Consider the following 17,111-nt stretch of genomic DNA (forward strand, 5'->3'; position numbering starts at 1 on the left):
TCAGCTCAGGAATTGGAGAGGGAACGATAACAAGCAACTGAAATGTTTGCAAACAAATGCTAGGAGCTCAGATATCCTGGAATACCCCATGCTGTGAGAGAGGATGGGGAGAAAAAAGAAAGGGAAAAAAGGCAACAACAACAAGTCAAGCTCTAGCTTCTTTTATAATTTAATTTATATAACATTAAACGATTGAAGTAACCTGTGAAACAGACAGAGATGAAGTGATGGCTGCAAGGTTACTGATTTTCATAGCGCATGAACTGGGCTGCAGACAGGAGTGAAACTGTCTTGTCAGCATCTTAACATTAAAGAAATTAAACCTCCAGTCCCCACATTTCACCCAGATCCACGTAAAACAGGCAACTGACAACTGCCACTGCCAATCTGTGTATCCTGCCCTCCAAATGCACACGATTAAAGCAGAGCACCGAGGCAGGACTGCTCAGAAACAGCACTGAGACATGAGGAGACAGCCTGGGTGACCCTCTTTAGGCCTGTCTCTGATCACCACAAAAGATCTTCCCTGTAAACCTTTTAAACACCCCTGATATGAGGAAAGTACTGCTTTTTGATATGAGGAAAATACTGCTTTTTGATATGAGGAAAATACTGCCTTTTGCTCAACAGCAATTAGCGGTATGATGAAACATCAAACCCTGCATCAACCCCTGCATCAGGATGAATTATTGCACAGAAGAGATGCTCTGCAGATTTGTAAGGAAGTTTAAGAATCCTAATGGAAACCACACAAACCTGTCTAGGCACAAAACATTCAGCTCTGCACACAGCAAACAGCTTCACTGGCTTCAGGTTTCGTTATACATGACTTCATGTAATATTAAATAGAGCAACAAACCGTTTCACTGGAAGGTATTTTCTGCTCTGTAAAAAGGCAGTGGCTCTCAAATGATGTGTGTAAACGACGCTGGGGAGCTGGGGCAGCTCAAACCTCCCCGAGGCCATGAAGGAGATTACATTTTTTCTCAACTAGTAGCAAAAATTGAATTACCATCTCCTTCCTTTAAGAGAACAAGAGCAGAAACTCGCACACTATTACCCTGCAGAAGGCGATGCAGTTATTCCCTTGAATTCCTGCAACCAGTCTGCAGGGAAAGCAATTCAATAGGAGCAATCTTAGTCAAAGTTAAGGAAACATTTCATCAACAAGATAAACTGCTCTGTGTCATTTCTCTGCCAATTCTTGCTGATATACAAGCACAATCTGAAAAGCTTCTCTGGAAAGCATGGACCACAAAAGCTACTTCAATTATGTATTGAAAAGAATACATCACAGTTATATGTTTTCTTTAATCATAAAACTACGTGGTTAATTATGTGGTGGTTTTTTTTTTCCCACTGATTACTTTTTCTGACCTCATCCAAATCAGTATCAGAACACTGAGCAACACAAGAACATCCCTGAAATCAGGGTGAGACAGATAAGCCTGATGTCTGGATGTCAATTAAGAATTACTGTTAGAACAGCACTGTGAGAAGTGAGATATTAACAATTAGATAGAACTCTTTCATTGTGCAATTATTAGAAAGCATCAAAATCAGAGGGAGAAATACTGCAGGTATCTCTGGACTGGAGTGATTATCACTGCAACAGCCAAACTGCTCTGCTTCCCTTTCCCCTAGGCAAGAAGGGGATTACTTCAGTTACCTCCTTGGAAAAGTGAGAAGTCCCTGTTTATGTCTGATATGAAAATACAAGTGCTAGCTGTCCATTGCAATCAGGTAATTACTGCAGTAATATTAAGTGTGAAAACCAATTCAAAATGATGAGCAAATTGCGTAGACAACTCACAGTACCCTTTTACATTTGAAGAGGCCACACACAACAGGACTAGAAGGAGTCCAAGAACTAAAGCCACTTGGATAAGACCTTTAAGTCCTTTCTCCGTGAGTTAATACTTGCATATCCCTTACCCACCAGCCGACGGGTACCTCCGGAACAAGCAAACAACTTCACACAAAGCTAAGATCTGCCGCAGTTTCAGCGAACCGGAGCTGTAGCTTCTGCCACCGGGAGCTCCGGCTCCATGGGCACAGAGAGCGCTGGCGCCGGGGCTCCTCTCCCTGACCGCCCGCCGCAGCTCCGCCACCGCATCCCACCGACAACCGGGTCGCTCCCCCCCCCAGGACAAGAGCCAAGAACCGGCAATTCCTACACAGCCACAAACCCGCCCTGAGGAGCTCAAGCGCCGGGGCTCAGCGCTCCCAAACCCGCAGCGCACAGCGCTACCCGCGAGCAGGCGACGGGCACGGACCCGCACTGACACTCACGGGCGATGGAGGCAAAGACCCCCCGGGGCTGTCCCCTGAAGGGGCGGACCCGAGTCCCCTCCGCCTGCCCCACCGAGCAGAACACGGGCAGCGGCGGCGGCACCGCGGGACGGGCCCGGCCAGGCCTCGCCGCGCCCGCACCGACCCTCCCGGGAGGCGGCGCCGGGGGTGCTCGGCGCTGCTCAGCGAACCGGGACCGGGCCGGGCCGGGCCGGGCCGGGCCGGGCCGGGCCCCCCGGGGAAAGGGCGGCGGCGGCGGCGGGGGGGGGGCACGCGGCTCTCACCGTGCTCCGGGGCGGGAGCGCGCACTCCCCGCCGGTGGCCGCGCGCGCGGGAAGCGGCTGCGTGAGGGGAGCGGCGGGAACGCGCCTGCGGGGAGGGGGCGTGCGCGTGCGCGTGCGCGTGCGGTGTCAGTGACCCGGATGGAGCGGGCGGCTCCACGCATGCGCCGGCCCCTTCCCGCGCGCGGGGCCGTGCTCGCCGTGTCCGCCGCCGCGGCCGGGTGAAGCTCATGGCGCCCGCGGGGCTCTCCTCGGCGCTCCGGGGAGACCAGCGGCGTCCACACGGACCGAGCCTCGGCCGGCGGGGAGCCGCTCAGGTTGCCCTGGGAACGGCGTCTGACGGAGCGGGCAGCGCCCGGGTGCGGCAGAGCCCGGTGTGGAGGACAGAGGCCTTGTCATGTCCCTGGTTAACAGCCGCGAAACGAGCGTTGGGAGCTGACAGGAGCGTCCCGGCAGGACCGGGGCGGGCACCGTAAAGGCAGAGGGGAGGACGCGGGAGTGACCCGGGGACTGGGGCTGCGAAAGGGCTGTGCGTGCTCCTGGATGGCACCGCGGTGAACGGGCTTCGCTTTGCAGTTGGCTTCGGCTGGGGAACGCGCTGGGATGAAGCAGTGAGAGCTTGTGTCTCTCAGTAAATCATGGCTTAATCCATCTATGATCCTGGACAGTGGTCATCTGAGCACGTACATTTTACATCTAAAGACAACGCAAACCAACGTCCTTTTTTTTGTTGTATTCCATTTTCCACAAAAAGCACGCAGAACTCATGAATTGCACCCACACAAATACTTAGTTCAGCAGCTTTGTCCTCACCTGGAAAGCCTGAAGACAGGCAGGATTTTTGACATCAGTACTGAAACTTCTAAAGCTGAGGTACAGAAAAAAGGCAGACAGTAATGACAAGTACTTCACGGGCTTGTAATTAGTTCGTCCACAGTGCAGACCTTTAAGACAACCTTTAAGAGCACCACAGAATTCACTTCTGGAAAGGTAAGGTCAGCTTCACCTGTCCAGACAAGGGATTCAGCAATTTAGATGCAGTGCTAATTTAGGCAGTAGTTGGTTAGTCACAAATACCTCAGCCTTTCCTGGCTGCAATTACATGCTTTATTAATTCAATACCATGTTCTACCTGCCTGGCCAGCAATATATTCTGCTTTAATACCACACATTGCCAACGTGTGTGTCCCTTTTCAGGGGCGTGTTAAGTACGCTCTCTTTTGTAAGGACACCTCGTTGTGATGCTCCCGACATCTGGCTTGATTGCCACCTCTTTATATTAGCAGTTGTCTGACACCACACACCAACCCTTAAGCAATGTATGTTAACAAAGTATTACCACATTTATCCAAGACTCTGGGGCTCAGGCATGCACTAGTCAGTGTTTTAATTCTTGTGTCCAGGGATTTCTCTGAGGAACAGCTTTAGCACCAAAGCAGATAAGGCTGCTCTTTCTTTTTTTTCCATTTGTGGTTTGGGACCCCAAGGGATGCATTTAATTAAGAGTATCCTGAGGGTTATCTTCTGCTTATCCCCCTGGACTAAAACCCATATGGTGAGCATTAAATTAGGTTGCAAGCATTCAATTAAGCTACACTGCCATTTCTGAGTTTTCGTATTCTAGATTTATGAGTGTCTGTCTCTCTTAATGGCATTAAGAAATGCCCTTAAACTGTCTGTTCCTGCAATCACAACATGCTATCCTGTAGCTGAAGGATGACATCTGCAGCTCAGCATTCCCAGCCAGTATTAGAGGTCCTTCCTCCCTGCTGTCTCAGTTTCGGTGCTGAGCTGGTGGGCATGCACAAAATCATGAGTCACACCACCAATAATACAATGCTTTTGTGATCTGACCAATCCTCTGTCCCCCCTCCTCTAGGCCATACTCGATCACAATTTCAAGCTCTCCTCTCAAATCATGAACACTTAAGATATTTTTAAAGCCCTGTAAAACTAAGGTAGTGAAGCAAATTAGATGATTCCTAAAGCTGACACCAAATACTTGGAGATTCATGTAAAACTGTGTGCATTAGTAATGCTGCAGCCCCAAACATGAGCTGTAGCAATCCTCATTTCACTTGCAGGTATCATGTTAGGAAAAAACCCAGCTCTCTAAATCCACACAGTATTTAAAGTAGTAAATTAAATTCTGTCTTCTCTCAAGACATGTCCATTAAAGCTATATCAAGAACATGGAGCAGGACAGAACTGTACAGGTTTTACCACAATGTTTTATTAAGTTTCATTTCCAAAGGTCTTGCCTAAAAGACAAATAGACTTAAACAGTCATGCAACCCTGCTTGTGAAAAAATAAGCAGTTTTCCTTATAGTGCAATACTGAAAAGCTTGATTTTTTATTTCTTTTTTACCCATTTTAATCTGAACAAGAGAACATTGTAGGCAGATCATTTTGTACATTCAGCCAACACAGGAGCTGTATTCCACAGCATTAAGTTACATGTAAGATATACACTGAGAACGTATTAAGTGCTCTGGTGCACGCAGTGTGGAGGCAACGGATGTCAGTTCACATTCAATAAAGCAGCCAAGACAGGGAGAGTCAAGGAGTTACTCCACGAGGTTAGAGAAGGAGGCAGCAGCCTGTGGATTTCCGTGCATGCTTTTGCAGCTCTCCATGCTGAAAAGCACCACCCATTTGCAAATGGAAGCACTCTGCTGGGACAGTGCCCTGCCTCTCGGGATCAGCCCTGGGTAAACTGAAGCTTTGACACTACATGAATGTTACAGTGTGCTCTACACCAGCAGATCATTTTTCACTCTGCAAGAAGGACCAGAATGTGGCATGGGGCTCCTCTCCTTTAAATCTTCATGTGCTGTTTAGTTCTGCTTGCTGCAGTCCCAGGTATGGCCACTGTCACCTCAGACTAAGAACACTCTGTAAAAGTATAGACCTGAGGGTACAAATAGCTTCCTGTTTTCAGCCTGTAATGCCTGAACTAGAAGGGAGGTGTGGAGTTTCCCTCAACCCTGAGCTACATCCTCCCTCTGTTAGACCACAAAGTCCTACAGTCAAGCTCAAACAGGCTTCTAGGAGCCCTGTCCATGCAAGCAGGGGCTCTGCATCAAGAGCAGCTCTCCACCCCTGGCACAGCATCCTGTGTCTGTCTCTTAACCATGTCGGGTCGTAAGATTAGGAGAAAACCCTAACCAGCAGTTTCCAGGCTGCAGAGGCTGCACACCAGTCAACTGCACTTTTTAAATCCTACTGAGAAACCAAGAGCTGGGAAAACCACATCCTGTTTCACACAGGATCATCTTAATCATAGAAGTCAACAGCAAAACATTTAGGCTGTTCTGATTAATTAGTTTATAGCACAGCCACCTCTGTAATAATGCAACAGAGAAAATATTGCCATGTAAAAAGTGGAGTTTGCAGCTATGTGTGGTGTAGCACAGCTTGTTTTAAAACAACATTCTTCTGTGGTTTCAGAACTAGTAGATAAGAACAACCACTGCTTCATTGATTAAAAGGGAAGAGATAAGAAAAGGCACCATTCTTGTACTCTTCCCACGTAGCCTCCCCTGTACGACTGTGTTTTATGTTGCTCATGAACAAAAGCTGCACATAAATTCACAATTGATTTCCGGGGATACAAAGCCAAAGGCAGTAAATCAGTGTCACTGCAACTCCAACAAGATGAATGCTCTGGCAGTATTAGCCCATTAGCATCGTTACGTTACTTAAACACAAAAGATATTGAGGGGAAAAGAAAAGCTGTTGTTTTCTTGAGGTTTCATAAACTATAGTGTATGGATGCCATTGATAACATCAGGACTGTCAGACATCCAAGCTGGTGAAACTCCACACAGGTACACAGACAGCAGTGGGGCATCTGCTCTTTGAGGGGGGGAAGGCTGCAATTTTTCTAAGCTGCACAAAAATGCTAAAGCAATGTCAAGTATTTCCAGACTGAACTGCAGAGCTGCAAGGCAAACACGCAAAAGAGCAATTCTGTTGTCACAACAGCAAGAATCTGGAGTAACTATATAAAGTCAGTGGAGTACTTGGGAATTTTTAGTAGTGGAAACCAGAAACTGGCCATGAGTCATATACATAAATGCAGAAAGCCACTGCTGCAAGTCCAAGATCCTTCCAACCCCTGGTACCAGAGTAATCAAAAATGCACTGAACGCAAGCACTGTTCATTTCAAATCGAGTCTTGGAGCCACTCCACTATGCACAGAGCCCAGGTCACACCAAATGGACTTAACTGTCTTGTTTCCCAGCAAAACAATAGATTTAATGAAGATGAGGATATCAAAGCACCAGTAGAACCTGCATATGCCAGTAATTGTTGTACTTTGTCCTTTTCACTTGACAAGTTCCCCCCCCCTTGTGTCTATTCTCCCTTCATATCAGCTTCAAGCCATCTCTTGAGAGCTGGAAAGATAAATATCCTGAGTACACAATGCTCCATTATTAACTGGCTGAGTGCTGGACTGTGCATACTTCTTTCTTCTCCTTAGCTCCTTCGCAGTATTAGACTAGTATCCTTTTTTTTGTTGCCCCCCCCCCTTTTTAAAAAAAGGAAAAAAAAGAGGGGACACCCCAGCTACAGCACCTGGACTGAGCTTTTTAACTAAGAAATATCAACACCTTTAAGTATTTAAGGCCACTGAACAAAGCTGAAAGTCCTGCCTCAACCAGAAAGGAAGTCAAACTAACAGAGAATCAGGACCTCATCAAGAGCTACAAAAGTTTCCCATCAGATACCAGCCACATATCTTCTCATTTCTTCTTGCTCTCATAATTCACCGTGTTTCTTCTGCACCATTTAACCCAACTTGAAGCTTCTGCTATGAAACAGAAAACTGGCAAATGATCTCTGTTCTAAGCTGCCATGTAAGCCTGTGGTGCTATAAAACAATTCACATACTCAGGGCATGTGCTCAACACTAAACAGAACAGCTGTACAGGAGGTGCCCAAGACTCATGTTGGGGAGGACTAAAGCATCTTGCTAATTCTAACCAATTGTGCTGCTCTAAAGACACAGAAAGTTGCAGTATTAGCACTTGAACACAATTACATTTTATTGCCATGTTAAGGTGTTTTGTGGTCATGCCAGAGACATGAGGAGTTACAACTTCTCTGGAAACCACTACATCCTCTATAGATGGAAGATTAAATGCTGCCCTCCTCTCTCTGCAAGCAACTCCTGGAAATATCTATTTGGAGACACCCTGCTCCCAGCAGGACTAACCACTGCCTTGTCACTTCTCTTCCCACTGCTCCACATTTTCACAGCATCAGCTATCCCATCAGTTCCATATTGCTGGGATACTGCACTCACCACTCCAGGCAGCACCTTCAGTGGAGGATTTACTTCTTGCTAAGAGGAATGCTTTCAACTTCACAGCTATACAGAGTTCTTTATTTTAATAATCAACCTTGAAAGTTAAGCCTGAGAGGAGCTTTAAACCGTTTCAAGGTTGGCTTTATGCTTGCTTACATTTTCATAGGTAAATAAATAAAGGTCATCCTTCTGACAATTCAAATCAGTTCCTTAAAGGCCACTCACTCCTTTTTGCTGTGCTCCAGCACCCGGTAGGGTGGAGCAGAAGCTCCTTTGGGGCCGTGCTGCTCCTGCACGATTGGCAGCGTGGCTGGAGTATAAATTTCCGGCATGTTGTCATTGTTCTCTAGGGCGCCGTAGGAGAAAGAAGCTTTGAGGTCAGGCTGAACCGCAGTCCCTTTATCGTGCATGTTCTGCATGCCTGAAAAGAGCAAAGACAGAGATGAAATGCTTAGGAACAAAAGTGCATTCTTCCTGCACTGTTAAATCAGCCAATTAGAAAGTTTCAGTGTTCGTGAGCCTCGGCTCATCAGTTCCTTGAGCATTAAATGAAAGACATAATGTTCTGCTTAGCACTAGGGCAGCTAATGGAGAAACATGCTTCCAGTTAACAAGGGATGGCAGCCAGTTATTTATCAAGTGCTGCATATCTCTTATGCAGCTTACCAGAAAAAGTTTAGCTGTATTTTCCAAAAGGAATTTCTGCTCTTGCTGGTCTCTACCTCATGCAACATCTCTGAGCCTTCCCCAGTAATCAGTTCTTCCTGCTGGATGAACACCAAGGCCAGGCCCAAGTGTATGCTCAAATCTAGTTCTGCTTCCCAGACAGTAGCCAATCTGATAAACCCCTAGTGTCAGAGGACCCAGTACAAGTGGCATCCAGATGGCATATCACCTCTCTCTGCTCCATGCAAACATGCACATACCCCTCTACATACACAAACGAGAAGGAAAAACTAGAAGACAACACAGCCACCTGATACATCTGGATACTTAACAGAGCTTAAAGCTTGAGCTGTCCCTGTGCAGCCCAACACTTAAATAAGAGCAATAAACCACTGTATTTTTACTGTTACCTGGCATTGCATCCATTGAGATGTACGGTTCAAATGGTACAGGTTTCTTCCTATTTCTTGTGATCAGGAAGACACCTAGAAATGCTATGAGGCACCTGAGAGAGAAAACAAGCTCTAGTGAGATAACTGTGAAAAGGGAGAGGAGGTAATACTCCATGTTGTATCTTCCAAGTGCCTCTCATGTAGCACCGTAAAGAATAAAGCCCTGGAAGCCAAAGAACTCTGAAGCTGGGAACTCTCTCAGGCGAATAAGCCTCTTCAGCAGTGTTGCATCACCCAGCAATCAAACATTTCACTTTTCTTTACCAAAACGCATTCATTCATTAACCTGGACTAACTAGAGGGGAAAGGAAGCAGGTCAGAGGTTGGGTTTCTTTGAGAAAATTCCAGGATTTAGCAGCGTGACCGTTCCCACAGGAAAACACACAATTGTCAATCTTGATTTTTCCAGCTTGCTGACAGAGTTCACAGCATTAATCTCCCAATTGCTTTTTCTGCACTAATCTAAAAGACATTTAAGAGTGTTCTCTGATTATGGAAACCTGCTCACATCAGGACACTGTATGTTTTACTGATCATATCTGCACTGCGTGAGGGTCCAAGCCCTAAGAAACAGAACTCCAGAAGTCTAGCCACAGGTCACTGAAGACTGACTTTCCAGTTTTCCATCCAGGAAACTTTCAACACTTACCCAAGTGCAAACATACATATATGGAGAACATCTTCACCGGTGAAGTCCAAGTAAAAGGTTGCTCCTTTAAAAGGAAAAAATTCATGACATCTTTCTTCCCCCCTTACCCAAGCAATCAGTGCTATGTCTCCAGCACTAGTCCCTCCCAAAACCAAACCAAGATTCCTGTTTCTGTAGTCAGCCCCTTTGTATTTTTAATGACCTTAAAATAGCAGAAAGTGGCCCAATTTCTACTTTTAACACAATCTGTTGACAAACACTGAGAATTTCACAATTAAAATACTTACACTGGTGTAACCAATATAGATGCAAGTAAATCTGTACAACCACCAGTACAAATGTTTCCACACCGGGGCACAGTTTTGTGAAGGAAACACTGCTGGAATTACTGCACGTCACTGTGCTAATAAAACCTGACCCACATTCTCCCCACATAAACGAGAGAGACCATTTCTGAAGTCTGAATGACAAACCCCATCAGATCTAACTACAGCAGGTTACAAACTCTTGACCCCAAATAATACATGGCTCAAACCAATAAGGTGACCGGTGTCCTCAGTCCTGGATGTCAACAGGACACATGTCCTGGCTCCTGCTCTTTACATTTCTAACTGAAGTAAATAAGCTGATCAATCTGGGAGCAGCATATGGCTTGGAACGTGACAGGAAATAAACATTAGCCAAAGAGAAGGCCACAGGCTCTGCGACATTGAGGAACAGCAGTAAAAGGCAATGTGTAATTTACGGGGGGGAAGCTATTGCCTTTACATACCTAGAAGAGCTTTACTGCTTACACAGATAGCATCCATCACTGTCAGCAGATGCACTGTTGAGTATTTGGGCTTTGGGCTGGTTGGTTGTTTTCCCCAGTTTTGCTCAAATGTCAAAGTGAGAACAAAACCTTCAAAGGCTGCTGCCAGGTTTGAATCCTGAGGGGTTTAAAACCTCATCATTGTTTGGACAAAGCTTTTCCTGGGTGGCGATGACTGAAATTAGAGCAAACTGTTCAGACAGAAAAGGGCCTACAAAGCTGTGAGCAGCTGTGTTCCAGGTACAATGAAGAAAAGATTATTGGGAATCTGCATCACACACATTGTAACAAAATCTGGATACAATTACACATGGAGAAATTTTAGCTGTGTATTGAAGATGCACATCTAATACGTCACCCTCTTCTACTCATAACCTTTTGCCCTTCTTTTCAAAGAGGCCAGTGTTTGTGCTGTTACCTGCTGTGATCGCTGCCGTTGTGGACAGGATGTAGCCGACACTGGCAATCTGAGAGGAGTCATAGAGCTGTGAGGCTTGTGCCAAAAACCTGCAGTGCAGTGACAAAGAAGAGGGCTTGATTTGAGAAGGATACTCAAACTACACAGCAGTTAACAGGGACCTAAGGACAGGTGTCCTGTTTGGAAACACCTTTCAAAAGTAATGCATAAATTTGAGAAACTTTATTCCCTTTCTCACTAAATTTCAAAGGATGCTGCGGCAGGTTTATAGAAATGATAGAAGAGTAAACCTGGCAGCTAAAGGCTGTGAAATTCACTAAGTTTCACTAGAGGCAGTGAAATTACTGCCACTGGCCTTAGGGCCAGAATGCCACTCACATGTGGAATAGCTTTCTATCCCTGCTGCTACTAGCCTTATTACAAGTACAGAGGAACAAAAATCCCTAAAACCACCTAGACATCATCATCACCACAGACTCTGCACTTTAACTTTAGCCACTGCACATATCCTGCATTCCATCTGCCACCATCTCAGTCTTAACACTGTTTTGCATAATACTCGAATAATGTGTAAGTTTGGGCTTAAAACTACTTGGCAGCGTCACTATGTGGAAAACCAAAGAACACCATTATCCCAGGCTCCTGTGACATGGATTTGAGAAAAGGTAACATAAGACAACGGATAATTCTAACATTTAATCAGCGTTCTTGGAACAGATAACAAACAGCCCACTAGTCACGGGTCCACTGAAAGCAGCACAATTACAGACAAAAAGAAAGTGAATGTCTTACGTTGCTTGGAAGATGGCTGTTGCAATCATGCACACTAACATGATGTAGAAGATGGGGTAGTCGAGTTGCAGGTTTCCTTGTATGGAGACGAGGATCATGCCTGCCACAGCCTTCACTGTCACTGCAGTCATGGAACCTGTGAAGGTTTGCCAGGATGGGTGCAGTGGCAGCACCTGCTCAGCGGGGCTGGAGCCGCAGTCGCACTGTACCTGCAGGCAGCCACCAGCACAACAGACCTACGAGGACCTGAACCCCTCTGTGTCCAGGTCAGACAAGGGACACAAACTGCCTGGTTTATCCCCAGCTCTGCCCAACAACTTTACTACAGAGACCTCCAGTAAATCACCCAGCCTTTCTGTAGCACCTTCCCTTGTCTACAGGGCTGGGGGCATTAACAGTCTTGTGTAACTATTGTGATGGAAGAATCCAAGTTTTCATTTCCGATGGCATATTGGCTCAGTTAATAAAGCTAAGGAAGTTTCCAAAACAAGAATCAGAAAGAGCTTACTTCCTTTCCATTTCTGAAAGCACAAGCCACGGCCATTCCAAGTTAGGATAGTTGCTGTGGCTGCAATTCACAGAGCCTGTGAGGCATCAGCTACTGAAATCCAGCCCCAAGCAGTTCAAAGAAAAACAAAGAAAACAGAAAAGACATAGCAGTAACTGAGGCAATATAAATAGCAAACATTGAGGCCTGTGACAGATTCAAGAGCCTGTTGCACTGTGTCACTGCCTTGCTGTTATTCACCTTTTTGAAAGTTAACTGATCACAGTTTCTTACAGAACAAAAGTAGGTAAAATACTGTACCATGTGCATGCACAGGTTAAAATTAACACCACCAATAAATAACTGGTTTCCATATTTGACAGATAATTCACCCTTATGGGAAATAAGTCTTACTTGTTCAAAGGTCATCTGCACAGATCCTAAACATCACTGCAAGGCGTTAGCTTCACGTAATTTGTAGTAACCTTTCTGGACTAGACTGGTGCATTTTATGACATTAATGAGGTCAGTATAATTCCCTATATGCCACAGATGCTTAGTTTACTGCAGTTTAGTGTTATAAGCCAGAATTAGAAGATCTTACAAGTCTGTATCAACTTACCCAGCAAAGCTACCAGCAGGAGAATAACTATAATGTAGTTTGAATTTTTCTCCTTGTAAAAATACAGTAGCAGGCAGAACATGATGATCTCCACAAGCTGCAAAAGATAGAAATGAGAATATTAAAATGTGTGAGGTGTGTGGGGTTGGCAGTAAATAGGATTCTGAGCCAGTCAAACATCAGAATTACATAGTAGAGCAAATGAAAGGAAAATGAGGATCCCACACAATTCTAGATCAAATTTAGCATGATCTCAGCTTCTAATGAGGTGACATTGAATAGCTTCTCACAGAACAGGAAACACGGAACACTTTTGATGTTAGATTTGTGGTAAAGCAGGAGATCAAATAGTCCTGACTGAATATTCACATGACAGATCTCAGCCTACTTTCTGCAATGAGATTCTTTCAGTGAGCCCTGGAGCACACATCTTATTTAATGGCCAGACTTATCTCCATTAAGAAATAATACATTCCATAAGATTTCCAATGAGAGATTGATGGCTCAGTCTAGAAAGTCAGATGCAAGCCCAGCATTTGGACACCTCTGGAGCAGCTGCTCTCAGCTGCCACAGGCTGAAGCCGACAGCTCTAAGAGAGAGCAAGAGACTTGAAAACAGATAAAGATATTCAAGTCCTAACAGAGCAATTCAGAGCAAGAATGGGAGAGTTCCAAACCATGCATGCATGTGTCCACATGCAACATGAACCGACACCACGGAACACTGACACAGGTTCATTAGCAAGTGCAAGGAATATTGGTAGTAACCACAGAGAAAAATAATGCTCAAAACCAAGCTCCCCATCAGGCATATAGCAGAAAACTGGCCCACTTTTTATGGGCCATCTTACCATATACAACAGAAATGGCCAGCTCACTAAATGCCTAGTGATATTTTCTCCTGTCATCTTCTCATGACTATTAGGTCCAAAAGTTATCAGCAGATAAGTTCCAACAATTGCCAAACCACAGCCTACAAAGGACAAAACATAGCGCCCTTTGGCGACCAAAGGACAAAAAAGAGAAAGAAAGAGAGGACAAAGTTAGTGGGTTAGTGTGGATGCATGGGAGTAATATCACACATGCACAGTGACTATTGATGCCATCATGCACATTCCTCTGGATGGTTCCAGGTATTTCTAAAATCTGACAGATTCAGAGGATTTGGTACAGATCAGGTGAATAACCCCAAGGAAACAAAAAAATCCCTTTTTAACAAACAGTGGCTCAGATGAGGCAAATCTTCAAAGAGGTACTAGAGCTAAAGGAGATCTTGCCATCCCTCCAATTATGATTCCTGAAAGGCCATGCTGTGTGTTGAATGGCTTGTAAACAGGGAGGAAAAATGAAAAGGAACTGTGGAACTTACTCAAGAAATCCTTGGGCTTCCATTTCTCTTTAATAAATATAATTCCTATGATTGCACTTGCTATAAAACAGAGGAGAGGGAAACAGTGAGTTATGCATCAGTCCATAACTCATGCGTCAGCAGTCTCACACTGAACGCACTCAGACTTGTATGGCTGTTGCCTCCTCCCCCCCTTACCTATAACAGACACTGCACTGAGTGGCACAATCAGTGAAAGAGGAGCAAAGGCGTAAGAGGAAAACACTCCCAGTTCACCCAGCACCAGCAGGAACAGTCCACACCACCACGTCTTGGTTTTGAAGTAGGCTCGGGGGTCTTTGGAACCTGCCAGCCGGATGTGGCTGTATTTCTAGAGGACAGAAGAAAGGCAGAGAGGCTTTGGTGCTCTTGATGCTTTTTAATGCAGGATGAGTATTTGCTTCATGATACTTACCTGGAGGTTGAGTGCAATACTGATGACAAGATGCCCAAAAATAGCCAGTAATGCACCAATCAGGTTCTCCTGTTAAAACACACAGATACTAAACTTAGCCAAGGAAGTTGGAGCTTTTTGCACACATGCAAGAAAAGAAACTTTTAAAACAGTTCCTAGATCATCTGTCAATAAACTATCTGTTTATCTTTCTCCTTTCCTACATGATCCAGGGCAATTCAGGTAAGTTCCCTGTGGCTGTGTTCCAAACCTGTGAAACACCCTGTCCTAGTGACAAGAGACAAGACACTCGCTACAAGAGATTTCAGTAGCGTTCATGTATTTGCATTCTGTGCAGTTTCTCAGAGGGGAAGAAGATAAAGCTAAACACAGTGACCCATTCACTCATTATTCCCTTTGAAATAACTTTTCGTGAGGATGACTCTTGCCCTGGAATTCAGCAGAGTATGGAGCAGGAACCTCTGCATTCTGCAGGTCACATTTTAAGAACTGTTCTGCTCTTCTCCACTTACAGCATCTGCTGGTTCAGGTAATTCAACCTATTTCATGAGGCCTCCCAGTTACCACAGATTTTATGCTGGCTTTTATATGAACCACCTATTTCAAAGTAATAAGCAACTGGTAGTAGCTCCCAACCCCTCCTACATGAGCATTCCCAGCTCAGCAGTCATTCTCACGGTCTTAAGACAGAATTTGAAATAAAAAAAAGATGTAAAGCAGGGTGAGTCACAAAGGAAATGTACATTAGGAGGGAACAGGAGAGCCTGAGGCTAAGCCAGGCCATTTAGCATTTATGTTCCTCCAACAACTGTCTAAATCTCATTAGATGTCATTAGAACTTTTCATTTCAGTGCTGGTCTCCAAGATACAGTCTAGTACTTTGATTGATTTGGGATAACTGAGCTCACATTCGTATTACTCCCTTAACAACAAATATACTACTCTCAATTTTCTCACACATAGTAAGACAGGGACTTTAAGATTTTAAGTTCTTATCAGTGGAACAAAAATCTCTTTATCAGGGTGTATGAAAATAAGATACATCCAAGCAGCTTGATTTAAAACCACCTGCGAGATCTTCCCACAACAGTAAAGCTGGCAGGAAAATGTCCCTGTATGATCACAGGTGTAGCCAGAGCAGTTCACTGGCTCAGCAACTGCCCTTTGGTTTAGAAGAGACAGAGTTTCTTTCTTTCTCTCACTGCTGTAATGCACTGGGGCCTCCAGGCATGGCTAAATAAAAACCCAGTGCACTTGCTGCAAACAAATAACCAAAACACAGGGACACTGTTGGTTACTTGGGGCCTTCTAGGGATAGACTAGGGGAGAAACCTGACCTTGTATGAAAAGGAGTCGGTGTGTGGCTGCACAGAAACTGCTGCCGTGGCCAATGGGAGTTGCTGAAGTTGTAGATTTGGACTGTTGCCTCCTTCCATTGTGACTGATTGGAGTGTTTACTTTTCAGCCTCCTGGATGCTGGAGCTTCTCTTTAAAGAAGAGACTTGGACCCTGCTGGAACCACTTTCTCTGTAACTTGGTACCACTTCTTCCCATCCATCTCGTTTTCTTAGACAAGCAACAATTAGGTGAGCCCCAGAAAATTCTGTATAGCTGTCTGGGCTACACCAAGATACAGTAGGCACTGTAGGCAGGAGTGTAGAGGAGCCAATATTGCCAGCCAGTCAGTGGGGCAGCAAGGTTATATTCCTCCAAGGTAACACTAATTAAAACCCAGAAACAAACAAACAAAGACAACAAAGATTTAAGTCAAATTAATGGTCCAAAATATGCATTAATTCCTACTGAAAGAAAGACTACAGAGAACTCCCTTCTTGCAGTCTCAAACACAAGAGCTCGTACACTGGCATAGCCCCAGGGGTGACATACTCAGCTGGCATTTAACATCAGGCCTTGCCATTTGGAAAGCTCTTATCGAAGTCTCTGAAGTCCTCCAAATGCTGCTTTTCATTTCTCTGCTCTCTGCTGTCTCTGTTGTTTGTTCAGGATGCAGCACTACATTAGTCACCCCATCCCCATGTGCTGGGGATGACAGTGCTGCTCTTCATGCTGAGGTCATTTCAGTGTAATCGCTGCGAGCACAGTTTGGAGGCTGAATTCCTCAGAGCCAGACTCATTACAGGTGTCTGGAAAGCATCACAAAGAGCAAGCCTGTCTGGTCCCTGCACGCTATGACAGCTCCTTCAGCAAAGACCTCAAGGAGCATCAGCACTGTCCCCCTTGTACCGTGAGGGATGCTGGTGTGTAGACACTGCAGGGGCACAATCCTCCCAGGTGGAACATCCTCCTCAGTCCAAAGACTACCTGAAAGGGCACGGGTGGAGCACCCCTTATGCTCAGGCGCTGGACAACTGGCCAGCGGTCAGGTAGCAGAACCCATGCCATGCTCAGGCTACAACCTGCAAGCTCTGGGGATGACTTTAGCTCATGGGTTGTCCCCGTGTGCCCAGCGTGAGGGACAGGGCTGGCGTGACAGCCCAGCACCACCAGGAACACCCCGAGTGA

General features: G+C 45.4%; 1 protein-coding gene across 2 annotated transcripts; it reads right to left on the reverse strand.

The window, feature by feature from the left end:
* Positions 1-4,784: 4,784 nt before the first annotated feature.
* Positions 4,785-16,330, reverse strand: NIPAL3 (NIPA like domain containing 3). Of its 2 annotated transcripts, none has more exons than XM_057415080.1 (11): positions 15,926-16,330; positions 14,589-14,657; positions 14,333-14,504; positions 14,156-14,215; positions 13,638-13,759; positions 12,787-12,883; positions 11,678-11,813; positions 10,886-10,974; positions 9,657-9,720; positions 8,966-9,060; positions 4,785-8,310 (listed from the first exon to the last, which is right to left on the reverse strand). In XM_057415080.1, the coding sequence occupies exons 1-11, from the start codon at positions 16,022-16,024 to the stop codon at positions 8,111-8,113; spliced, it is 1,203 nt and encodes a 400-aa protein (XP_057271063.1). In that variant the 5' UTR covers positions 16,025-16,330; the 3' UTR covers positions 4,785-8,110. The 2 variants fall into 2 exon arrangements, with proteins under 2 accessions (XP_057271063.1, XP_057271062.1); XM_057415079.1 differs by having other exon boundaries at positions 13,638-13,783; positions 15,926-16,329.
* Between the last annotated feature and the right edge of the window lie 781 nt (positions 16,331-17,111).

Source organism: Pezoporus wallicus, unplaced genomic scaffold (assembly GCF_028554395.1).
Source record: "Pezoporus wallicus isolate ANWC-B61680 ecotype Strahan unplaced genomic scaffold, APGP_CSIRO_Pwel_v1 contig_9561, whole genome shotgun sequence".
In the NCBI taxonomy this organism is placed as follows: domain Eukaryota; kingdom Metazoa; phylum Chordata; class Aves; order Psittaciformes; family Psittacidae; genus Pezoporus; species Pezoporus wallicus.